Raw genomic sequence first — 22,822 nt, forward strand, 5'->3', positions numbered from 1 at the left:
CTTCCAAGGAGTAAAGAGGTGGTTTTGCCATGAATAACAAAACATCAAGTCTGCTTTTCTTCAAGATGTTGGAAATAAACGCAGTAAGACAACCGTTGCATAATCAAAAATTACAGGGCAGAATTAGGCGAAATTGTCAAAGTGGTGTGTGCATCGTGTCGGTACATCTACATAGAGGCAGACACACATTAGTGGGAGGGAGAAGTCCCCTTTAGCTCAGAGTGTTTTCTCAAAGGTAGGAAGGACTCAAGGCCCGATTCCCAGAATGCACTGCAGTGAAGCACAATGGGCAGGCAGAGCGGAGGAGTGACGCTGCCTCACGGTGCCTGGGCTCAGACCCAGCCCCCTTCTATATTCTTCAGTGGGTGGATGGAGGGACATGCTGCCTGGGCCAGCTGCGGCTCCCCACCATTCCCCCTGGAGGCGGCTCTCCTACGGCTCACATCTTGGAGGGAGTCCTGGTGGCGAAGCACAGCAGAGCCTCTTAGACTCGCTGGAAGAACGATTTCTGGTAATTGACCATAATACAGAGCTGTACAAGCACAGTAAACTGTGACTTAGCATCCTGTGACCCAAGAACCACAAATACTGAGCAGAAAACTTTCTGCAGACATAACTATTTACTCATTTAGCGGATGTTCTTCTCCAAAGCAACTTCCAATTATTTACACACGTAAAAAGCTGGGTAATTTTTAATGCATCAGTTCAGGGTAAATACCTTACTCAAGGATACACCACTACAAACCAGATTTCAATCTGTGCTCTTCTGGTCCCAGACAGAATTTATAAGCACCACACCTCCTGCTGCCCACAGCAACCTACTTACAGTGATTTACCTGTTTATACAGTTGAGTCATTTTTATAGAAAGCACTTCAGGATAGGATAATACAATTGCAGTAGGATTCGAACCCAGGTCAAGTTCAAGACAGTAGCTGTACAGACTATGCTACCTGCTGCCTCTAGAGCCAGTCTCAAGTGAAAATGCTCACTAGCAAAGTAGGGAACAATAACACCACATCTCCCGATTCCACAGCATTAAACGAGGCTGGAATGTGTTCATCCAGTTTTTTTTTTTTTTTTTTAGTCTTTTTCTTCCATAATAAGCCAACTTGCTTGATTAAGCAAAGGAAGAAGTGGAGGCTAATAAAATGTGAGACCTTCCAGGACATGCAATGCATAAATTAAGCAAGAACATGGGACCAAGGCCCGTGCCTTTCAGTCTAATGGAAAAATAAATGGGAAGCTCAGATCAGTTAATTAGAGGAAAGAACCCAGGGTCCCGTCTTCTCAGATATGCACATTCTTAAGCGTTTTTATTGGACATAGAGAGCAAATTTAAAAGATTTCATTTGTGAAAAAATAGATCTTACATTTATTTCTTATGGAACCTTTGACAGCGATGTAATATGGTCCCAATATATTTGATTCAAATTCATTCAATTCATATTAATTGATCCGATTAGGCCAATTTACTACAGTCCTGTATGGAACTGGTCTCTGAGCTCAAGGTTAAATTGGTTTAATAAAACACCTCATTCTATTACTTTTACAATCCCAGTGATAGGCAATGTCATTGTGAATAATGCACAACGAATGTAATTCTGTTCAAGATCACCTAAAAACTGTTGGCAGACAGTAAAATTTCTTTGGCTGGGCTTTGTCAAAGTTTAGGTGAGCAATAGATGGAGTAAAGGTGTGAGTAAACACTTATGAATAATGAATGTACAATTAAACTGAACATAGCTACTATATTTCACATTTTTTTTCCCACAGAGCAGTGCTAACATCCATACTGTCAGTACCTCACCTTTGTGAAGTTCCATATTAACCAGATTAAATGCACAAGGGAAGTGCGTATTTACTTCAGATGTGATTTGTTGGAAATGGCTCTGAAGCTCTATACATCTGGTAGCATAGTGGTTAGAACTGTTCCATCACAAGTTTGATCTCCACCTCTGGCTGTAGTACCACTGAGCAAGGTACTTACCTTAAATTGCTCCAGTAAAATTGCCCAGCTGTATAAATGGGTAAATCATCATAAATTTAACATCATAAGATGCTCTGGAGAAAGGTATCAGCTAAATAAGTATACTGTATATATATACTTTTTTTTTTTCATTTGTTAAGTTAGCTGAACCTTTTCTCCAAAGCAAATTACAATGTTAAGCTACTTACAATAATTTACTGATTTATATAGCTGGGTAATTTTAGTGGAACAATTTCAAAAGAGTGCCTTGCTCCCTTAAGAGTACTACAGCTGAATAGGAGATTTGAACATGTAACCTTTAGTTCCAAAAGCAGCAATTCCAACCAGCACACTACTAACTGCTATATTGTATAAATTATTATTATAGACTGTGTAGAATATTGAGAGTTGAGAAAAATTCAAGAAAAGTTAGAAAAAGAGTAATAGAGCCTTATAACATTAATGTCTTCACTCCCACAGCCTACCTTCTTGTTCACTTGTGTTATAGCCATGGAAATGCAGGGAAAAGGAAGTGCTCTGGATGAAAGCGGACCCTTCACAGTGATCTAGCACCGTGTCTATGCCACCAAGAAGTCCTTTAACGGAGGTAAATGTCACCTCTCTTCAATCAGTCAGCACAGACAAAACAAACTATGCTTGTCCACAGGCATATTCCCATTTCGCTCGCAGTCGTTTGCAACAATTTATCCTTCAACAGAAGCAAAACACCCAATTAGCTGAGACTTTCACAGGCCGCTGCGGAGCCTGAGGGGTTTCAGGTTGAATTCCACCAATTAAATCAGTTAGCCTGACTGGATGACAGCTCCTTGTTCTTCCTCTTCAGAAGCCGGAGATCTAAAGAGGAGGAACTTGCCGGGTTGGGCTCCCGCTACAAACAAAAGCTGAAAGGCACCCAGCTTGACAGATACTGACGTGTTATTAATAAATAAACAAACACATAAATAAATAATCAAACAAACACATAAAATGACCGTGACTAATCGTCACGAGGATTCGCCACTTCACTACATTGTATTGCAGAGTTTGATTCAAGCAAAGTTCCCGGGTGCCTCTGCAGCGGTAGGGGAGGGCGGTGCTACTGGCGGAATCCTGCAACAGTAAAATGAGCTCCAGGCCCTATCTTCAAAGTAGACCAGACTCCGTTCTGCCAGCTTTCCTTTCTCGTTCAACTAAAGCATATTAATTAATTCTTTCTTCTTGGCTCGCTGTCTTCGTAATCGCACTTTGCCGATTATCTTCACGGGCAAACTGGTCAGCTGAGAACTGAATGAGGGTATTACCTCTCCAGTATTACTACAGGAGATCGATCTCTTTTTCAGATTGCTCTGCTGGTTTAACGGGTTATTTACAACACCCATTTGCATAACATTTTCTTTTATGCATGGTGACTTTCATATCTTATCTTTAAACACTCATTCTTGCTGTTGAATATTAAAAACTACTGAAGCTCGGGAAAAAAAAAAAAAAGATTTGCTACCATATGACCTTACGACTAAAATGCATATAAGATGTTTTCATGTAAAGTTCGGGGAAGTTAAGTTAATTACATGCCTAAAGTATGGAGACATTTCTCATTTTTTGGCATGAAAATCTGTGTTTCGTGACAAACTCTCTATCTCTCTCTCTCTCGGTCACTCCTGTTTGGATTTGACCTTTTTTAAGCAAGTAGACATAAAGTAATGATCCTGCTGCTCTTAATCTCGGGGTAACTGGCGAATGAGGTTCTGCACCATGTGCGTCAAAAGTGCAACACAGAGAGGCTGTGGGTATCGGTCTGTGGGGTTAGTCCGTGTCTTCCTCTCGAAAGACGCCTTTTGCTCAAACTGTGGTGTCTCGCGGCTCCGGAGGAAACGCTTTGCACGAGCCCGGTGGCCCACAGGGGGAAGGAAATGCAATTCTCAGAGAGCAGCAGTCAGTGGAGGAATCACACTTCCTTAGCAGCGGGTCTTGGACGGAACACTTCGCGCCATTGGAACGGCAACCAAGCAGAAAGCAATAAACACTTGGTGCCCATCCGTGCACTAGAAAAAGGCTCAAATCGTAACACGGCTCTCTCTCTTTGCTGCTTGCAAAAGGGTTCAGGAAACTACAAATCTACTGGGAGACAAGAGCGACTCTGATCTCCAACTTGGATTGGCCCCATTAATTATCCAGTGCATTATTTTGTAATTTACTCTACTTTTACTGGAGAAGATTCTTTGGAACAGTTTGTAGTCAAAGAAAATGTTGCTGCCAGTTACATGTGGATCAACTGCAAAGGAAGTACTAGCCTACTTTAGTCTCAGTTAATATTAATGTCCCGGTGGAAGGATTTACTGTGTGATTTGTTGAAGTGGTTTATTTGGAGAAATTATAAATGTTTTACAGGAGCAAATGGGCTATTGATTTCAACATGGATGAGTGCTGATTAGCTGTATCTATGAAACCTGAAGCTCTGGGGTCGGGGTTATAGAGAAACAGACTGCTGCCCTTCCTTTAGCCACAGATGGACACGACCATTATTCACAGCGGGATTCACAACACAGTGAGGTGGAAAGCCAAAATAAGAAGAGCCTCCACAAGATGGTGCTGGGCTTTGAGAAAGTCGAAGGCTTTGGGAATATATTGGATGTAGAGAGAAGGAATGTAGAAGACTGGACAGAAGAAATGGAACACAAGTCTGCATTGCGAATGTCTGATGAAGAACGCTCATGGGACTAGAGTATATCTGTTTGTAGATCAGAAGAACAGCAATCAAACATGGGCTCGGGCGACGGAGATATTCCCACAACACACTAATGCCAAGTGAGAGTGGCTCACCGGGGTCTCCCACACAAAGCGACCAGGTGCGAGCGTGAGGTCATCTGCACACTTCCTTTTGATACTCACAGCTCTCGATCTCTAGGGTGCAGTTCTGCTCATCCAACGGGTACCGACGAAGATCCATCATACAGGCTGCCGTTGTGGTGATCCTGCAGAAGCAAGGCAGTCTTCAGGGATAAAATTCTTAAGTAAAATCACAAAAAATCATGCGAGAATGTGAATCTGAACAGCATTATTTGCATTTAGTATACATTTGAAGTGCAGTAGGGGCAGTAGGTGATTTAGTGCTTAGAGTTGGTGACTTGCACTCAAAGAAAATTGGTTTGAACCCACTTCCAGCTGTAGTACCTTTGATTAAGGTACATTTACGTTTGTTCACTGAGCTGATGCTTTTCTCCAAAGTGACTTGCAATGTTAATCTACCTACAATTATTTCCCATTTATATGGCAGGGCAATTTTAAAGAAGCAATTCAGGGTAAGACGCTAGAGGGAGGGATATGAATCTGCAACCATTATAAACTCTATGCTATCAACTACCCCACACTAAAAATCACCCAGATGTTCACGAGTGAAAATAAATGTGAGTAGCCTAACATTGTCAAGTAACTTACTTTTATCTACCCATGTGAATACATGGGTGAAAACAGTAAAAGTTTCCTCATCCATTTCAGGCTCATTGATTCCAGTGCTATGATCACTTTTTAAAATGGTATAAATATATTCTCCTCCTTGAAAGGACCTTTGGTGTTTCACAGTTGCTGTTACTGTTGAAAAATGTTTAATCGCAGAATACCACGTGATGACAATACAAAGGTAGATTATCTTTTCTTCGGTAAACTTAATAAGAACTGCAATGTAGTGGTTTGTGCTTTTTCTTCTTTAAAATTTCTTCTGAATGTTTCTCCAATGTGATCACATGCCATTTTTCAACAGCCTGGTCCAATTATGGTAACACTGTGATTTTAATAAGAGCTCGGAGTGATAAAACTGCTGTGGCACATTGCCAGCAGGCTCTGTGTGAGCTGTGACAGCCGTGTCCTCCTCTTGGACTTGGACAAGAGCATTGATAAAGTACAGGCAAGGAATACAGGACAGCCTTCTCATTCAATCAGCCTTGTCCTCGCCAAGGAGAATGACATGATTGATCCTTTAGTTTCCTAATATTTGTTTGACTTTAAGCTTTCCAAAATGACTTCATGATACTGTGAGGACACATCTGGGAAAGGAAAGAAGGGTTTTGCAAAACACACCATAGGTCAGGATGGTGATAGAATATGATGATTACACCATGAAATATCCAATACTTCTTGTGAAATTACCTTAACATTTTTTTTTTTCATTTTCCTTGCACATAATTGTCCCTAGTAATAATAATAATAATAATAATAATAATAACAAAGGCTTGAGTTGTTGCACAGTAGACAGTATGGGTGCCACACAGCTGCTGGGTGGTGGGTTCAGACATGGGTTCGAATCTGTTCCAGTCTATATAAAATTTCCTGTGTGATTGCTCTGTGATTCCATCCCATCCATAGTGTAATCTACCTCACACACAAAGTTTCCAGAATAAACTCCGGACCACCGTGTCCCTGTATTGCCAGAACCCAGCACTGCATTAGACTTAGCATTATTATTATTAGTGGGAGGACAGTCATGTTCCATGAAGGATATCAAGGTTTCCTGGTACTGAACAGAAAGAATAATACACTATATACATCTGGGATGCAATAATAACATCTTAATTACATTAATTTATTTAGCAGATGCTTTTCTCCAAAGCGACTTACAACGGATATTATGTAGTGTTACCAGCCCACACACCTTATTCACCAAGGTGACTTACACTGCTAGATACACTGCTTACACTGGGTCACTCATCCCTACATCAGTGGAACACACTCTCTATGTCACTCACACACTATGGGAGAACCTGAACAGCATGTCTCTGGACTATGGAAGGAGACTAGAGCACCCGGAGAAAACACGCAAACTCTATGCAGACTGAGCAGGGATTGAATCCATGTCCCCTTGCACCACACAGGTGCTGTGAGACAGCAGTGCGACTCACTGTACCGCCCAATTAACAGCTAGAACAATCTCCGATATCAACGTGCCCTGGAAGACCGCAGAGAGTGAAATGTCTAGATTTGTTTTGTCCCATACAGTCTCTGGCCGTAAGCTGGGAGTTCATCTGTCCTTTAATTTTGAGCTAAACAAGGAGGTGGAAAAAAAATGGCTCCCATGAATATTAATCAGCCTTCCTTTTGGGGTGCAGTCTGCGGCTGAAGGTGTTTTCAGAGACTCAGGACTCTTGCTGCTGGAGGGAGGATGAGTGGGGTGAATGATTTGTGAAGTAGGCAGGACAGGGAAGCAATTGAAAAAAGAATATTGTCCCAAATGGCTCATAAATGGCAGGTCAAGTTGGACATTGTCCTTAGCCTACTTTACAATCAGTATTGATGGAAACCCCTGTTCGTCCTTCGACTGACACACAGATAAAAAAAGTTTTACTAAGTATGTCAGCTTAGTAAGAGCCAGCATAACCCAAAGCGCATGGTGGCACAGCCAGTAGCGCTGCTGTCTCAGAGCATCTGGGTGGGGCAAGAGAATGTGGGTTTGATCCCTGGTCAGTGTGTGTGGAGTTTCCATGTTATCCCTGTGTCTGTGTGGGTTTCCTCTGGGTGCTCTGGTTTCCTCCCACACTCCAAAGACATGCTGATCGGGTTCCTCCATTGTGTGTGAGCGACAGAGAGCGTGTGTTCCACTGATGTATGGATGAATGACCCATTGTAAGTAGTGTATCTAGCAGTGTAAATGATCTTGGTGAATAAGGTGTGTGTCCTCGTAACACTACACAGAGTTCATTGGAAGTCGCTTTGGAGAAAAGTGGCAGCTAAATAAATGTAAACCATGATCATTAACCCCGGCACATCATTTTTGTGCTTATTAGTGGATTGTGAAGAGAAACTTCAGTTTTTGTTATAAATGTCATAATAAAGTGGATGTCCTGAAGATATGAAGGATGAAGGTAAGAAGAATCTACAACTTTTTTCTCAAATATGTGTACAACTCCATGACTTTTTTTAATACAAAGCTCAGTAAAGTGAGCCATTTGTCTTGGCTCAGAAACAAGGAGCAATATGTGGCACCATTTGTCTTCCCTCAGCTGTTGTAATTATGCCTTCCAAGAACTGCATCTATCACACGGAGCAGTTTATGACAGAAGCTAAAAATACAGCAGATACGTGAACCATCGGACCACGGAACGCCTGACTCAGTTCCTTTGCGTGGTAACGTTCCTGAACGCTCATGAACATGTGCAGTGTTCAGCTTTTGCATACGAAAAACAACAACGGTATTGATACTGTGCAGGGCGGGTTGCCCAACTGTGAATAGATTCAACTCTCTGCCGTACAACAGCGAGACGAAGGAATGCACATTATTGAAAACTGAATGATACACTCAAGATATTTCAGTTCATCTTGTGGGAACCGTGTGGAATTTGAATCATTTTAACCTTTTCACAGCTTGGCCCACTATTACACGACTTTGACAGTAGGGAGGTAGTCCTGTGGGTAAATGCATCCAGCCTTCTTGGAGTACACGATGAACAGGAAGGTGGAGGATGGCACTCTGGAGAGAGCAGGCTGGCATTTTCCCTTTTTTTTTTTTCCCTGATCTGCCTATGGGTCCATTTCATTGTTAGCTGAATGCTCAAATGTTTATGTAGCTGGGCAAAGGATGCGAACCCTAACAACCTACTGACTTGGGGTTCACATCCTTCACATATGAAGAATCTTAATCCTAACCCTAACCTTCAACTCCCTAACCCTAATCCTGTCAGGTGAATGAGGTTCTGCACCATGTGCGTCAATGTGCGTCATGTTTGCCAGTCAAACCCAAAAGCTGGCGATTTGAAACCCGGAAAAATCTGTAAAACCTATGGATCAGTCACACAGTGAAAAAGCATAACGCTGCGTGCTGCGATTAATCCGTAATGAGTAACTGAGAGAAACAACTGTTTTTTCAAGGTAGTTAAGGCTGGACTAGATAGTCCCCCTTAAGAGGCATAATAAGACCAATAGCCCTGCATAAACTGGGTCATTTTCGTCACACAATTTCATTTCACTTATGACAGTCTGTCCTGTCCGCACAACAAAAAATAGGTACTTAGTGTGGTTGCTAGGCAATGGGCAGCTGAATGCAGAAGAAATGATGTAGGATTTTTTTTTTTTTTTTTAATGAATCTGCCAACAGTCTTGTTGATATTTTTGAGCTGAATGACAGAAATACTCATGCACAAATACACGTATTATTCATTCATTCATTCATTCATTCATTCATTCACCATTTGCCCAGTGCAGGGTTGTGTCAGTGGAGAGTCTATCCAAGAAGAAAAAGTAAAAAATGGATGGAACAGGACTCTGGACAAAATGATAGTCCATCACAGTGTGATCGCACACACACACGCGCACACACACACACAGACACACACACACACACTAATACTCTACAAGGGCAATTTAGAGTCACCAGGTTACCTTAAAGCATGTTTTTCCACTGTGTGAGGAAACCAGAGCACCAAGTGAAAACCTTTGCGAACACAGGGATAATATGGAAACGCCACACAGACTGAGCTGGATTGGAAACCACATACTGGTCCACAGTCCTGGAGCTGTGAGTTGCCAGTGCTACTCGTTTTACCACAATTCCCATACTTTATACTTAAGTACCTGAAATAAAATGATTGTATCAGAATCGTATCAGCTTTCCTGTCAACTGCACTTTATTCTGAAATGGTAATTTAGCTCAAAGAAAGAGTTAAAGCTGAAAATGAATGTTTTTACTGAAGGAAACAAATAAAGAAAAAAAACCCACAGAGACACAATAATGTGGGAAAACACTCTTTAGCATTATAATGATCTGAGTGATGGCACCGGCAATGACAGTGATGGATGCAAAACGGTCCAAGCGAATGAATGCACATTTAAAATGACTTACTCCACAGCATGTAAAAACACAATCAAATAGAAGCAATTTATCCAGCCTCAATCAACAGCTATGTCTGAGTCGGGCGTATTGATCCACAACTCTCATTACCCTTTCAAAGGTCCAATCCCAGAGAACGCAATCCTGTCTTGACAGTTCATAACACGCACCAGGAGCTTGGCAACAATGTGAGTTCAAGCCTGCGGAATCCAAGAATTGTACTCTCAGCCTTTGCAGTTATGGAGAATTGTGCTGTGGGGCTGAGGGCCCATTATACTTTTATCAGTCTGGCATCTGGCATCACGGAGTGGCTTATTTATGAGGTGTCAGACACCTGTGGCAGGTGTGACATGGGCAAGTAGCAGCACTGGAGAAAAGAGAGGCTGAGAAATCACTGAGAAATACAGAGATCTGGTATTTGGGATAATGGGGAAAAAAAAATCAACAAAAACAAAGAGAGGACAAACAAACAAATTGATGGTTCAACCGATCAATCAGTCAGTCAGAGAAACTTCTCACTGCAGAATCTTATTCTGCTCTTATGAAGCCACCCAGCTGGAGTTCAAAAGGAGGCTCTGAGACATGATTTTAAACGCGATGTAGTACCTCCGAGTGTCATTAGTTCTGAGGAGCAGCACGCAGTCATTCACGCTGTCAAAGCCTGGAAGCTGTCCCTATGATGCCCTCGAAGGATGTCACACACTATTCACATATGAGTCTGTCTGACAGGCTCTATAGTGCCGGGTGTCTCATTCGGATGCCAAACATGTAGACTTGCAGTACGAAAGGAGGTGAGGGTCGCAGGACAGGGTGTGCATTTGGAAGCGACACCTACCCCGCCAGTCCGGACTCGGGAGAGGGGTACCGCTACTGCCCTGTCCCTGCATCTGTTCCCGTAACTAGAACTTGCTCAGCAGATCTCAAGAATTCTCAAGAAGACAGAGTTGCCCTGTAGTTAGGAAAAAGGTTCAAGAGTAAGGCTGCTCTGCGTATACCCTGTATCATCATTAGGCACTGATGACCTGCCACTGACAGATGGGGGATGGCGTGCCAGGAACGGAGTGTTTACCATCATCATGAGAAAGATGATAATCATCATTTAGAATGATCAGCTTTTTCTTGTAATAAATTTCAATTCAAGAATGCAGCATTAAAAAAAAGAGAAGGGTCTCAGGAACGGGCATCCGGAAATGAACGAATTTGTTCTGTTTTTTATTCTTTATTGAAATGCACAATGCGATGAACCTGCAACTCAAAACAGCAGGCAGCAAAAAAGCAGCCAAGGAACGAACTTGTTCTGCCAAGAGCAATTACAGCTGTAGCCTGGTGCTGGATGGTATTTACTCACGTTCCTCTGAGACGTGCAACTGGTGTGCAGCCTGTGTGCTCACAGAATAGTAAAATTTGTACCTTGTGAAATATTAGATTTCATCTATGTACCACATACACACACACACACACACACACACACACACACACACATTTTCAGAACCGCTTGTCCCATAGGGGGTCACGGGGGACCGGAGCCTACCCGGCAACACAGGGCGTAAGGCCAGAGGGGGAGGGGACACACCCAGGACGGGACGCCAGTCCGTCGCAAGGCACCCCAAGCAGGACTCGAACCCCAGACCCACCGGACAGCAGGACTGCGGTCCAACCTACTGCACCACCGCGCCCCCTTATTGTACCACATATAACCTGATATTATATACAGTGCAAGTCAAGTATGAGCCCACCTGGACAATACCTGTATGGGGCGAACTGGACAAAAGAGACAAGGAATGCAGCTCACAAGTGTCCTACATCTGCATTACATTTATTTATTTAGCAGATGCTTTTCTCCAAAGCGACTTCCAATGAACTCTATGTAGTGTTATCAGCCCACACACCTAATTCACCGCAGTGACTTACACTGCTAGATACACTACTTACAGTGGGTCACTCATCCATACATCAGTGGAACACACTCTCTCTGTCACTCACACACTATGTCTCACACCACCTCTGGGAAATAGAGCAGAAGAGCTGGGAAAACAAGGCGCTGATTTCCTGATCCAACCTGATAGCTGAATGCCTGTCTCCAGGAAATGTATGGCTGGTACTGTATATAATATGAAATACAAAACACTTGAGAGAAGATGCACAGTAATGGTCGCCATAGTTGCTGTGCATTTGTTTGACATGAAAAGAATTTTCTTTGTTATACAAAGAATCGGTTTTTAAACTAAGTTAAATCTCAGCTGTATTTGCCAGATGAAAAAAAGGAGAGAAATCCTGAATTCCACAACTGAGAAAAGTCATTTTTAAGAGCGGTATGATGGGAAGGTCAGTGTTGTATCTATTTGACTCCCTTTTGGTGCGTCAACCCTTTCTGCTGAAGTGAATACAAAACAACTGAGGTCAAGAAGCCGCAAATGGAAAAATGCCGGAGGATTTTGTCGGAATCGTAATGGTACAACGAGTATGCAAACGGTGTTATTCGAGCCAGAGACACATTCCTGCTGGAGTCAACAGCGGAAGCTTCCTGTTAACGGTCAACACTGCTATTGATGACAACACTGGGAGAGAGTTGGGAGCATCATCTTCATCAAGAAAAGCACACTATGATAAAACACTCTTTAAACCTGAACGAGTAAATCAAATATTGCATCCTTTAAGAACCAAGACTCCACGCTGATGAAATACATCCTTAGAATAACCATATTGTATGTGATCTTTTTTTAATTTGAGTAACGGTTTCCATGGAAACCAGTTGTTTGCTTTGATGGGGAGGTGGAAGTGAAGCGCCTTTTGTTTTCCTTCTGAGACCAGGGTAATTTATCATCAGCAACGAGAGGCTGACCCCTGCCCAGCGTGACACTGATGGAGATTCAGTGCCTTGCCCACCCTAGGAGTCATTAGGCAGGCTAATGGCGCTTGTGCAAACCTGATGTTCGCCAGAAGCCCCGCAACGCAGCACTACAAGTCTCCCTTAAAGGCCCATCGGTCCTGTGTCTCCTAGAAAAGCATGCCGTGTCGCAGAGGCACTCACTGAAGACAGCTTTTTGGGAGACAAATCTGGTGCTTTTGACGCTACTGCAAAGTCATATTTTAGGGTTCGATCTGTACTTTGATCTCAGCCCATTTTTTGACTTGACTCTTTGCTATATCGATGACTGCGGCACATTTGCACAGCACACATACACACCTCTAGCAGTTTGTTACTCTCTGCTTTTACTATTCCACTGAATAAGTGATGCTTTTATACAAAGTGACTTACAATTTTATCCCTCAGGTTGTGTCCCCACCAAATTTTATCGATGATAAAAATACTTTCTGTTGTGTATCCTAAACACTGGGCATTGGAAAACAAATTAAAATTAATGATTCCAAATTTAACTGAATTTTATGTTATTTTCACATTTTTTACATCTGTTGTGTATCCCACCACCTCTGGCCAGCTGCTGGAAATTGGACATGAATGGATGAGTCTATGACAAAGAGTCAAGAGCATCAAATGCCATATTCAGGAGTTCTATCAAATAGACACTCCCCTGAACACACACACACACACACACACACACACACACACACACACACAAGTGGTATCATTTCAGGTAAATGAGGTCTATAGACCATAAATTCCAAAAATAAGTTTACATCTTATGATAATGACTAGGATGGTAGAGAAAATACCTACACTCAAAGGTGCCACAGTAGGAACCTTGGGATTTTAACCACAATTTTCAGGTTTTAGGTTTATTTTTAGGCACTTGTCCACACTTTTGATACATCTGATGTGAAAAAAAGCAATCTGAGCTTCAAGAGTGAAGCTGAACGGTTTGGGTTGTAGTTAAAGTCCTTGATGGGCAGCACTGGAGCTGAGAAAACAGAGATTGCAGCAGGAACCAGAACTCTAATAAACACGTAGCAGGGACCTGGCTCACACCCACCTGAGACCGTAGAGGACGGTGCCATCGGGGTGCAGCCGAATCATCCGGTTCTTCACTGTCACGCCATGAACGAAAGACTTCTTATCGTTGATGAAGTAGGTGTCGGGAACCCACAGCTGGTCGGCCACTCGGTTGTCCAGTGTGAGGTTGAGGGGGATGCCCGTGTAGGAGAGCCGCTTGTCCCGCCAGGACTGCTGGAAGTACATGGTGAGAGTGTAGTCCTGTGGGGCGAGAGGGAGACCGAGGACAGATGTCGGCGAGAATGACACACCTTCACATTTTCATTGGAGCAAAGAGCCCACGTGAAACAAAGAGGACAGTTCTGGAGACTGTATGGTCCCAGTCATGGCATCATGAGCAATACCATATTTTTAAAAAATCCTGGGAGCATCTCAGATGTGTTTTAAAAATAAGGTCATTTCAAACTTTTTTCTTATGTTTGTTCTGGAAGCAATCTGTAGGAGAAGTTAAAATTTGCATTTACTCATTTAACTGAGGCTTTTCTAAAAAAAAAAAAAATTACAACTGACTTAGAAAGAACTTCAAAATGTTAAGAGTTCTTTGATCAATACTATGTCGCAGAAAACATATCTAACAACTGACTTACAATTATTACAATGATCAGCAGGGTGATTTTTTATTTTTTTATTTTTTTTTTACTGGAACAATACAGTTTAAGTATTTTAGTCAAGGGTCCTACAACAGGATCTGGGATTTGAACCTCTAACCATACTGCTACCTGCCAGAATGCTGTGACCCACTTCTATTCTGTTCTGTTCAGTTGTTAATCAATGAAAAATGCAAACAAACAAACAAACAAACAAATAACTAAAAATGATGTTACAAAGCTAAGAACTGCGAGTAGTGATCTTTCATAACTTGGTTCACAATTACTGGCAAGAGTTGCAATAAAATTTTCCAGATTAAAAATGTGCTCATTATTTATTCCCTTCTCTAGGCAGTTTTATAGGTAACAGCTTGCACGCATAAAACCAGGGATGCACTGAGAATCCTGTACCAACTCGTGCATTGATTACTGATCAGTTTCACATGCAAACTTCAAAATGTGCCAGGAAACTAGAGAGAAATTAGGAAAAGGATGGTTTCTGTGGGGAAAGTATATCAATCATGGTGTTTGTACTTTAGCCTGGGAACTTCTAATAGGATGAGGTGTCATGCTTATCTTTGAGAGGGAGGACTCCTGATGAAGAAATAGAACTGTTGCATTTTTTTTGAGAACAACAGTCAATGATGAGAACTTCCACAGTACAAAAACCTATTATTCCTTGTTTTGTTAATAGAAAAATCAGGAAAAATCTGAAAATTCAAAAAGAAAAAAAAAAAAAAAAGCCAGTATTACATTTATTCATTTAGTGGAAGCTTTTCTCCAAAGCGATGTATATCTCATAGAAAATACAATCTGTGCATTACGCAACAAACATGGATTAAATACTTTTTAAAATGTGTACATATCTATATATATATATATATTTTTTTTTTTTTACTAACACAAGTGTTTTCTTTTGGTGCAAAAGAAAAAAGAAAGAAAAGAAAAGAAAAGAAAAGAATCAGGCATTCTCCAGCACTGAAAATCCCTGTAAGATGCAACAGATGACAAAAGAGATTCATTCATGGTATAAAATAAATCCATAATTACTCTTATGTGCTCAGTTAAATAATTAATTATGTTCCGTGTGGAATGTTTTCCCTTTTCTTCCTCTGCTATGCAGAACAATACCAAAGTCCTTGAACTCATGCAATAGTAAAAAGTGTGAAAAAAAAAGAATCCAAAGAAACCTAAAATATTTAAAAATAGAAAATGTTTCAGCGCTGCCGCTGTTCACTGCTGTTAGGCAGTTCCTGTGATGATGAACAAGACAGGTGTTTTTCATTTTTCTTACACCTTTTGAGTGGAATGTAAAATGTAGTTTGTCAAGAACACCATTAAAGGGCATCTATCACTTGCATACTGCAATGTTTGAAATAATAATAATAATAATAATAATAATAATAATAATAATAATAATAATGAAGAAGAAGAAATTCAGGACATTGGACAGCATCTACAAAGACTTTCCAGTTTGAAGACTTTGTAGAACCATGGAGAGCGACCTCCGCCAACTACTTCCCTTTTTTCTTTGAAGCTTACTCAATTATGACTAAACTAACAATACACCTGTGATCAACATCCATATATCATTGATCTGCTCATGCCCATTTTTCAGTCCAAACAACACCTAGGCTGGAGATAAGAACAAGACCACCTGTTTTATGATGGGAAGAATATTGTACAGCATTGTTTGACATTTTGGTGTCCTCAGGGGTCTCAGTGTGTTCCATTCCTTGCTCATCTGCTTGAGCTTCAGACACCCACTGCTACATCCACACACAAGTGGATTACCTGCTTCGAAGTTCTCTAAGTGAAAGGCGGTAGATCTGGCAGTAGATCTGTCACACGTTTGTATGGCTGAGGGAACTTTTCTTAATCTATTTTTCCCCCCACACTGTGTGATGGAGGACCTTCCCTGAAATAGCTGTCTGCAGTTTCGACTCCACTTTCACAGGACTGCGATTTTGTTGACAGAACCTGTGAAGGCAGCGAGATCAGCAGTGGAAATGAAAGGAGGTTAAAAACAGCACCAGTATAAGCTGTATAAGGCAGGGCTGCAAGTGTGCCAGAACACCTCAATAGCATTTTCCCTCATCCTCAGAGCCACTATTTTATGATATGCACTTCACCTTAAATGTACTTATTTGGCCGACACTTTTCTATTACAGAGTTAAGCTTCTTACATCAATTTACATATTCATACAGTTCGCTCATTTTTACTGTGGCACTTCAGGTTAAGGAGCTTCATGGAGTGTGGTGGCGCAGTGGGCTGGACCAGGTCCTGCTCTCCGGTGGGTCTGGGGTTCAAGCCCCGCTTGGGGGTGCCTTGTGACGGGCTGGCGTCCCACCCTGGGTGCGTCCCTTCCCCCTCCAGCCTTATGCCCCGAGTTGCTGGGTTAGGCTCTGGCTCCCCGTGACCCCGTCTGGGACAAGTGGTTCAGCAAATGTGTGTGTCTGTGTACCTTCATGGAGGGTATCAGAGCAGGAGATGGTATTCAAACATTGGACTTTTGTGTTAAAAGCATCAACTCTAACCAATATGCCACCTACTGCCCTCTTATAGTATTACAGTGTTCATAGACAGCAGTGTTTTAAAGGGTATCTTGAGAAACACGAAAATATTACACTCATGTTAAACTAATAAAATCAAATCTTATCTGAAAATAAAACTTTAAAAAAAGCAAATACGAATACATTTTTGAGCTGACAAACAAGGTGATGAGGTCTGAAGCAAAAACAATAAGCTGAATTCGTAGAATCAAAATCGGGAAAAAAAAAAAAAAACAATTTAGCTACTGGACAATTTCACAGCTCACCGTGCATCTCTTTGTTTGTTTGTTTGTTTTACAGCTGTCTCTCTTTTATTCATGTCCAGCACCTTTGCCTCATTTCCAGTGGTTGGTGACAAAAAAGGTCATCTCTCTTGGTATCATAATAATGGACCTGAGCTCTATGACCCATTCATATCTGGTCCCTGTCGCAGCTTCATTCCTTGCATCCCTTTGAGTGGACCCTGATTCAAGCACCAGTTTTCCTACCACATGTTGACACATATCGTAGTAGAAAAAGACAGGCGTATCTGTCTAACTCTGTACAAATGCGCAGAGCTTTTTGCTTGAAACATAATAATCTTCATTATTGTTCATGTACATCAGGGCGTATGTGCTGTTCAATATTCACAAACACCCATCGCAATTAATAAAGATACACACCGACACTTTTACACACCCACTGTAACTATTACAGTCAGCACTATTTTGCAGAGTGACAGCTGACATAAATAGTAATAATTAGTGTTTCATGAAATATGACATAATCAGTTAATTCATCAGTGCCATCACACGTATTTTTAAAGCTGTTTGTATAGGCTCCTCTCCGTGTTCTTGACAGGCAAATTGCATTTAATTAGCATTTGCCATGCTGGCTGCAATCTCACACTCTCTACATTGCGTAAACAGAAACTCCATAAGAAACTGGTCATTGACAAAATTAATAAAATAAAGATTTAAGGAAATAGGGGGATTAAAAAGAATGCCCTAAAAGTAGAATTCTAATGTAATGTGTTGTCTTTACAGCATAACTGTTTTTACAATTAAAAAAAAAGTGGAATTTAAGAAAATAACTGGATAATGGGATCCAATGACCCTTGACAGAGTAATTAATGCACTTTTTCCCCTTCTTAAATACTGCTGTCTCATAAAATGTTAAATCTTTTCAAGTGTCTGCCCATATTGACTGATGTTTCCTTAAAGACGTTAATATACTGTTACACGTATGTGGTTATGTTTTGTTACGTTATATGTGTGTATTTATGCACATATAATCATGTTAAGCACAATGAAAAATGCAAATTCTTATTATGTATACCAATTTCATCATCATTATTTTCTCCCTTCTTCCTGTCCCATCTTGATAGGGTACAGCTTTAAGATGATGTGAATAAGGAACATTTCACTTAAATTGCTTAAAAACAGAAGATAAATTTTCCAAGCTGCTTATTATGGTTATGATTCAGCATAGCCTACATGTGTCCTTTTACAGTACATTATTAGATCAGCAAGATCTGTCAGTTAGTGGGTTCAATGCCTCGTTTCTTTTTCAGAACCAATGTTGGAGGAATAATTCTTATGCATTGTCCTCTTCACAGTTACCTTGACAACACTAAAAGATAATTATATTTTTAAATTTAGTTGCTTAGCAGACACTTTTATTATTAGAAACTTACATAACATGACGGCTCACATAAAACTCATTTTTTTCATTCTCAGCATTTGTATAACTACAGCAATTTAAGCAACATGCCAAATCCTTGTCATTTATCCAGTTACTTTGCAATGACCGATCTTCCTATCCAGGAGTTTTGGTAATTTCAGTGTATGACCACATGTAGAATAAATAATGGAGTGAAGCAGAATAAATAGTCATACAAATTTTCATCACAAAACACAAAGGGAAAAAGCTGTTCTGGCATTCAGAGAAAATTTCCTAAACTTTCCCTTTCACTTTAATTTTTTTTTTTTTTCAATAATTTGTCGTTCAGCGTATCTTGGTGAAGGATTTTATCCACTGAGGATGTTGATGCACATTACACCTTGAAGGGAAACACAATATTGTAAAGGTCAGACTAGCCTCACATTCCCCAATTTTTCTTGTTCTGCTCATTGGAATAGCACCTTTATCGGTTCCTTGAATCACCTGCTGCAAAAGGTTATGAAGGACACGAGTCTGATAGAGAAAAAGCTTTGAGATCCTACTTTAAATCTCGGTAGGGATTACGGACTTCAGAAGAGAAACTAGTTTATTCCTCAACAGTGTTCTGTAGAAGTTCTGCTAAATAAGTAAATATAAATAAATGTAAGTTCTGTAATAGTTCCCTCATCTTGTCTGAGGGTCTCTGCCTCCGCTGTAGAGTTTTAGACCTTGTCTGCTTCATTCAGGAAAACCTTCCTATCCACTGTGGGAATGGTTTTTGTTTCTTATAGTCATGGCACGTTGGCAATGTCCCCGCTGAGCAGTTTTTCAACAGCATCCCTCACCCCTCCCTTTACACTTCAACAAGATTTGTTGTTGTCAGAAGGAAATATCAAACTGTGGACAGTGAAACCTCTCCCTCGGACCTGCATGAGAATCACCTGTTTCTAACTCTTTACCTGCCTCGGAACTGAAAACCAGTGGAAGGCTGGACACTCCTTTGACAGGGTATAGAAAGGAAAATTCATCCAAGGTGGGACCCAAGCTTTGTGCTCTGCATTTCTTCCCAGCAAGGAGCCTCAACAGGCAGTTACATTTTATTGGTATCTTTCCACTGTATCCCTCTACTGAAAACACATTATAATCATTTTGAGCTTTTTTCACCTGCACCCTGTTTTTCCAGCCTTCAGAATAGCCAAGACTGCATTGTGCGCTATCAGAACTGGCACAAACCCACAAATAATGTGACGCATTCTCCTCCTACGCCGCTCAGCCGACCATCAGTATGGCTAAGGCATCACGGCACTCATGACACATAATGCGGCGAATTATGTTGATTTTCCTCAAGACTGTGGAATTTTGCTCCTCGAGACTGTTGCATGAGAAGAACACCATTTAGCATAACGGCAAATGATGGCTCTATATTTTTATTTGCGGGTGCAGCGCAACAGGACTGAACGCACTGCAGATGCTTTCATGCAACCTCACACCATGTCTCTGGAATAAAGCACGAGAATGAAATTAAGTGGAAATCACTACATAGAAACTATGGAGCCCCTCAGCAAACAGTGAAAAAATACATTTAAAAACACATCAGCACATATACACAACACACTGTTCGCACCCAAACGAGAATGTCATCAATACAAATGAGTTCAGTCAGGCTTTGAGGGATTGTATAACATCACATCTAGAGCAAATAATGCTAAAGGTTTAAAAGAGGGTTTTTTTCAGGAGGAGGAAACTAGCAAATGATGGGGTTGGCCTGCGAATCTGCTGGTGCTGTGTGAAAACTGGAGGGGGGGGACAATGTGAGTCCATGTCCGCGGGGCACTCGCACTAAATCGAATAAAAATTCAGGAATTTGGACAGCTTATCCTCTTCGGTCGGCTCTATGGGGTCATTTTCTTTCATTGTAGCTTTCCAAAATCTTGCCAGAGCGGTTCTGTTCGGGGCACCTGGTAGCATGGTAGTTAGTGGTACTGCCTTTCCACCCAAGGGTTGCAGGTTCAATCCCCACCTCCAAGTGTAGTACTTCACCTAAAAGGCTCTAGTAAAATTATCCAGCTGTATATAGGGGTAAATAATTGTAAGTTGTGTTGGACAAAGGCATCTGTTGAATGAACAAGCAAACTTTCACAAGACAGTGCCAGAGTGAGATCTCATTTAATGTTGAGTCACTGGCTCCCCTGCTAAACACCCGATTCCAGCTGGAGTCAATCTGTCCATTTATATCACCAAGAACGACGTTCTGAGTTCCTCTTATTTAAGAAACTGGTCTCAAATGTGAAATGGATGTTTTTATGCAGCCAGTTGTGTTCCGGTTGTTTTTTTGTCACTTTGATATTGATGCATGCTGTAAGGATGCCTCCTAATGCTGGTGGAATTTCTGGCTCTTATACAGGAGGTGTTCTAGATCTTTGTGTAGCGCCACCCTCTGCTAACCTGACTATGAGAGCGATGCCCTGGGTTCTGTTCTAAGAACTGAAATGTTATAACACACACACACACATTTTCAGAACCGCTTGTCCCATACGGGGTCACGGGGAACCGGAGCCTACCCGGCAACACAGGGCGTAAGGCCGGAGGGGGAGGGGACACACCCAGGACGGGACGCCAGTCCGTCGCAAGGTACCCCAAGCGGGACTCGAACCCCAGACCCACCGGACAGCAGGACTGCGGCCCAACCCACTGCGCCACCGCACCCCCTCTGAAATGTTATAACCTACAACACAAATAGCTTTGTAAGAGAACAAACATCCAATTTATTAATTTTCCCAAACTTTGAAAACATAAAAACCAAAAAAAGTATTCACCCTACAGGATTGTGTCATTCCATAGACCAATATTAACCCAAAGTCCCTTCAACAGATTTCTGAAAATAGATGCAAACAACTTGAAAATTTACAAAAAGAAGGCTTCACAGCAAGTATTTCACAACAAGTAACACCACAGTTACACCTTCACACAAAACATAGACTCTAGAAATCTCTTAGAGAACCTTCCCACTATCAAACACAATAACTTACAACACTAGTGTCTCGAATACTCTGGAATAACTATAGGTAAAACACCCCAACATTAACACTGCAGGCCTGATCGTAGCTTGCGCATGTTGAGACCAAAAAAATACAATGGCCGCTTAACTCTCGCGATCAAGGACAAAAAAAAACTTGCAGTTTACCTCATCTGCTGTCCATGCAACAACCAGGAAAATGTAGGATCGTCCGCTTGTGGTTAAGGAGTGTATGAGAATTCCAAGGAGGCCTGAGGAACTAAGCTGGTGCATTGCCGGGAGCATTAAGCAAGGCTCCTTCTCCGTGGCAGCTTGACGTGACGGGCTGAAAACTCTCAGTTTTCTAAAGCAATTTTACTTGTTGGGCACAAACGAGTACAACACGGAAACGTATAATCTCCAACTCTGAAAAAAAAAACATCAAAATAAAATGATATTTCCTCACTTTGGTAGCTTCAGAGCAAGGAGAAAACACAAACTCCCCTCTCCTCACACCTCGAACACTCAAGCCACTCTTCCCCGAAGCATCTCGAAGCTTTCTCCCCAGTGCGTTCCATCCCTCCTATCTCTAATTGGTTTCCCTCAAACCAAAACCCCATCAGTTTGCAATAAATGCAAAAATTACTATATCACGCATAGATTGTACTGTCCTAGCACGTGTTGGCACGGTTTCAAAGAAACTATGTGTTGAAATCATGAACTTTCTTTAAATCCTCTAAACACACACACACACACACACATTTTCAGAACCGCTTGTCCCATACGGGGTCACGGGGAACCGGAGCCTACCCGGTAACACAGGGCGTAAGGCCGGAGGGGGAAGGGACACACCCAGAACGGGACGCCAGTCCGTCGCAAGGCACCCCAAGCGGGACTCGAACCCCAGACCCACTGAAGAGCAGGACCAGGTCCAACCCACTGCGCCACTGCACCCCCGTATCCTCTAAACAAATAAATAAATAAATAAATGAACAAACTGGTAGCACTATGGGACTGCACTTGTTATTAATTCAGTTTATTAACAGTAATAGCTTGTCCAATGTAGGGTTGCATTGGTCCAGAGCCTATCCAGGAAGCATTTGTTTAAATGCAGTATAAACCCTGAATGAGTCGCCAATCCATCATAGGGCAATCACACACACACACACACACACACACACACACACACACACACACAATGGGCAATTCTGAGTCACCAGTTCAACTGAAATATATTTTTGGACTGGGGGAGCAAACTGGAACACTCAGAGAAAATCCATACGAGCATGGTAAGAACATGCAATACAGGTGGTC

The 22,822-nt window shown here is 41.6% G+C and overlaps 1 protein-coding gene across 1 annotated transcript in view; it reads right to left on the bottom strand.

The window, feature by feature from the left end:
• LOC108938825 (gamma-aminobutyric acid receptor subunit beta-1-like) overlaps positions 1–22,822 on the bottom strand; it is a 47,134-nt gene that overhangs the window by 16,821 nt on the left and 7,491 nt on the right. Inside the window, exons 4-5 of the mRNA XM_018759768.2 lie at positions 13,713–13,933; positions 4,857–4,939 (exon numbers count right to left, since the gene is read on the bottom strand). Of these exons, the coding sequence (XP_018615284.1) occupies positions 4,857–4,939; positions 13,713–13,933 (304 nt within the window). The remainder of the gene's footprint in view (positions 1–4,856; positions 4,940–13,712; positions 13,934–22,822) is intronic.

The sequence above is a fragment of the Scleropages formosus genome, chromosome 5 (assembly GCF_900964775.1).
Source record: "Scleropages formosus chromosome 5, fSclFor1.1, whole genome shotgun sequence".
Classification (NCBI taxonomy): domain Eukaryota; kingdom Metazoa; phylum Chordata; class Actinopteri; order Osteoglossiformes; family Osteoglossidae; genus Scleropages; species Scleropages formosus.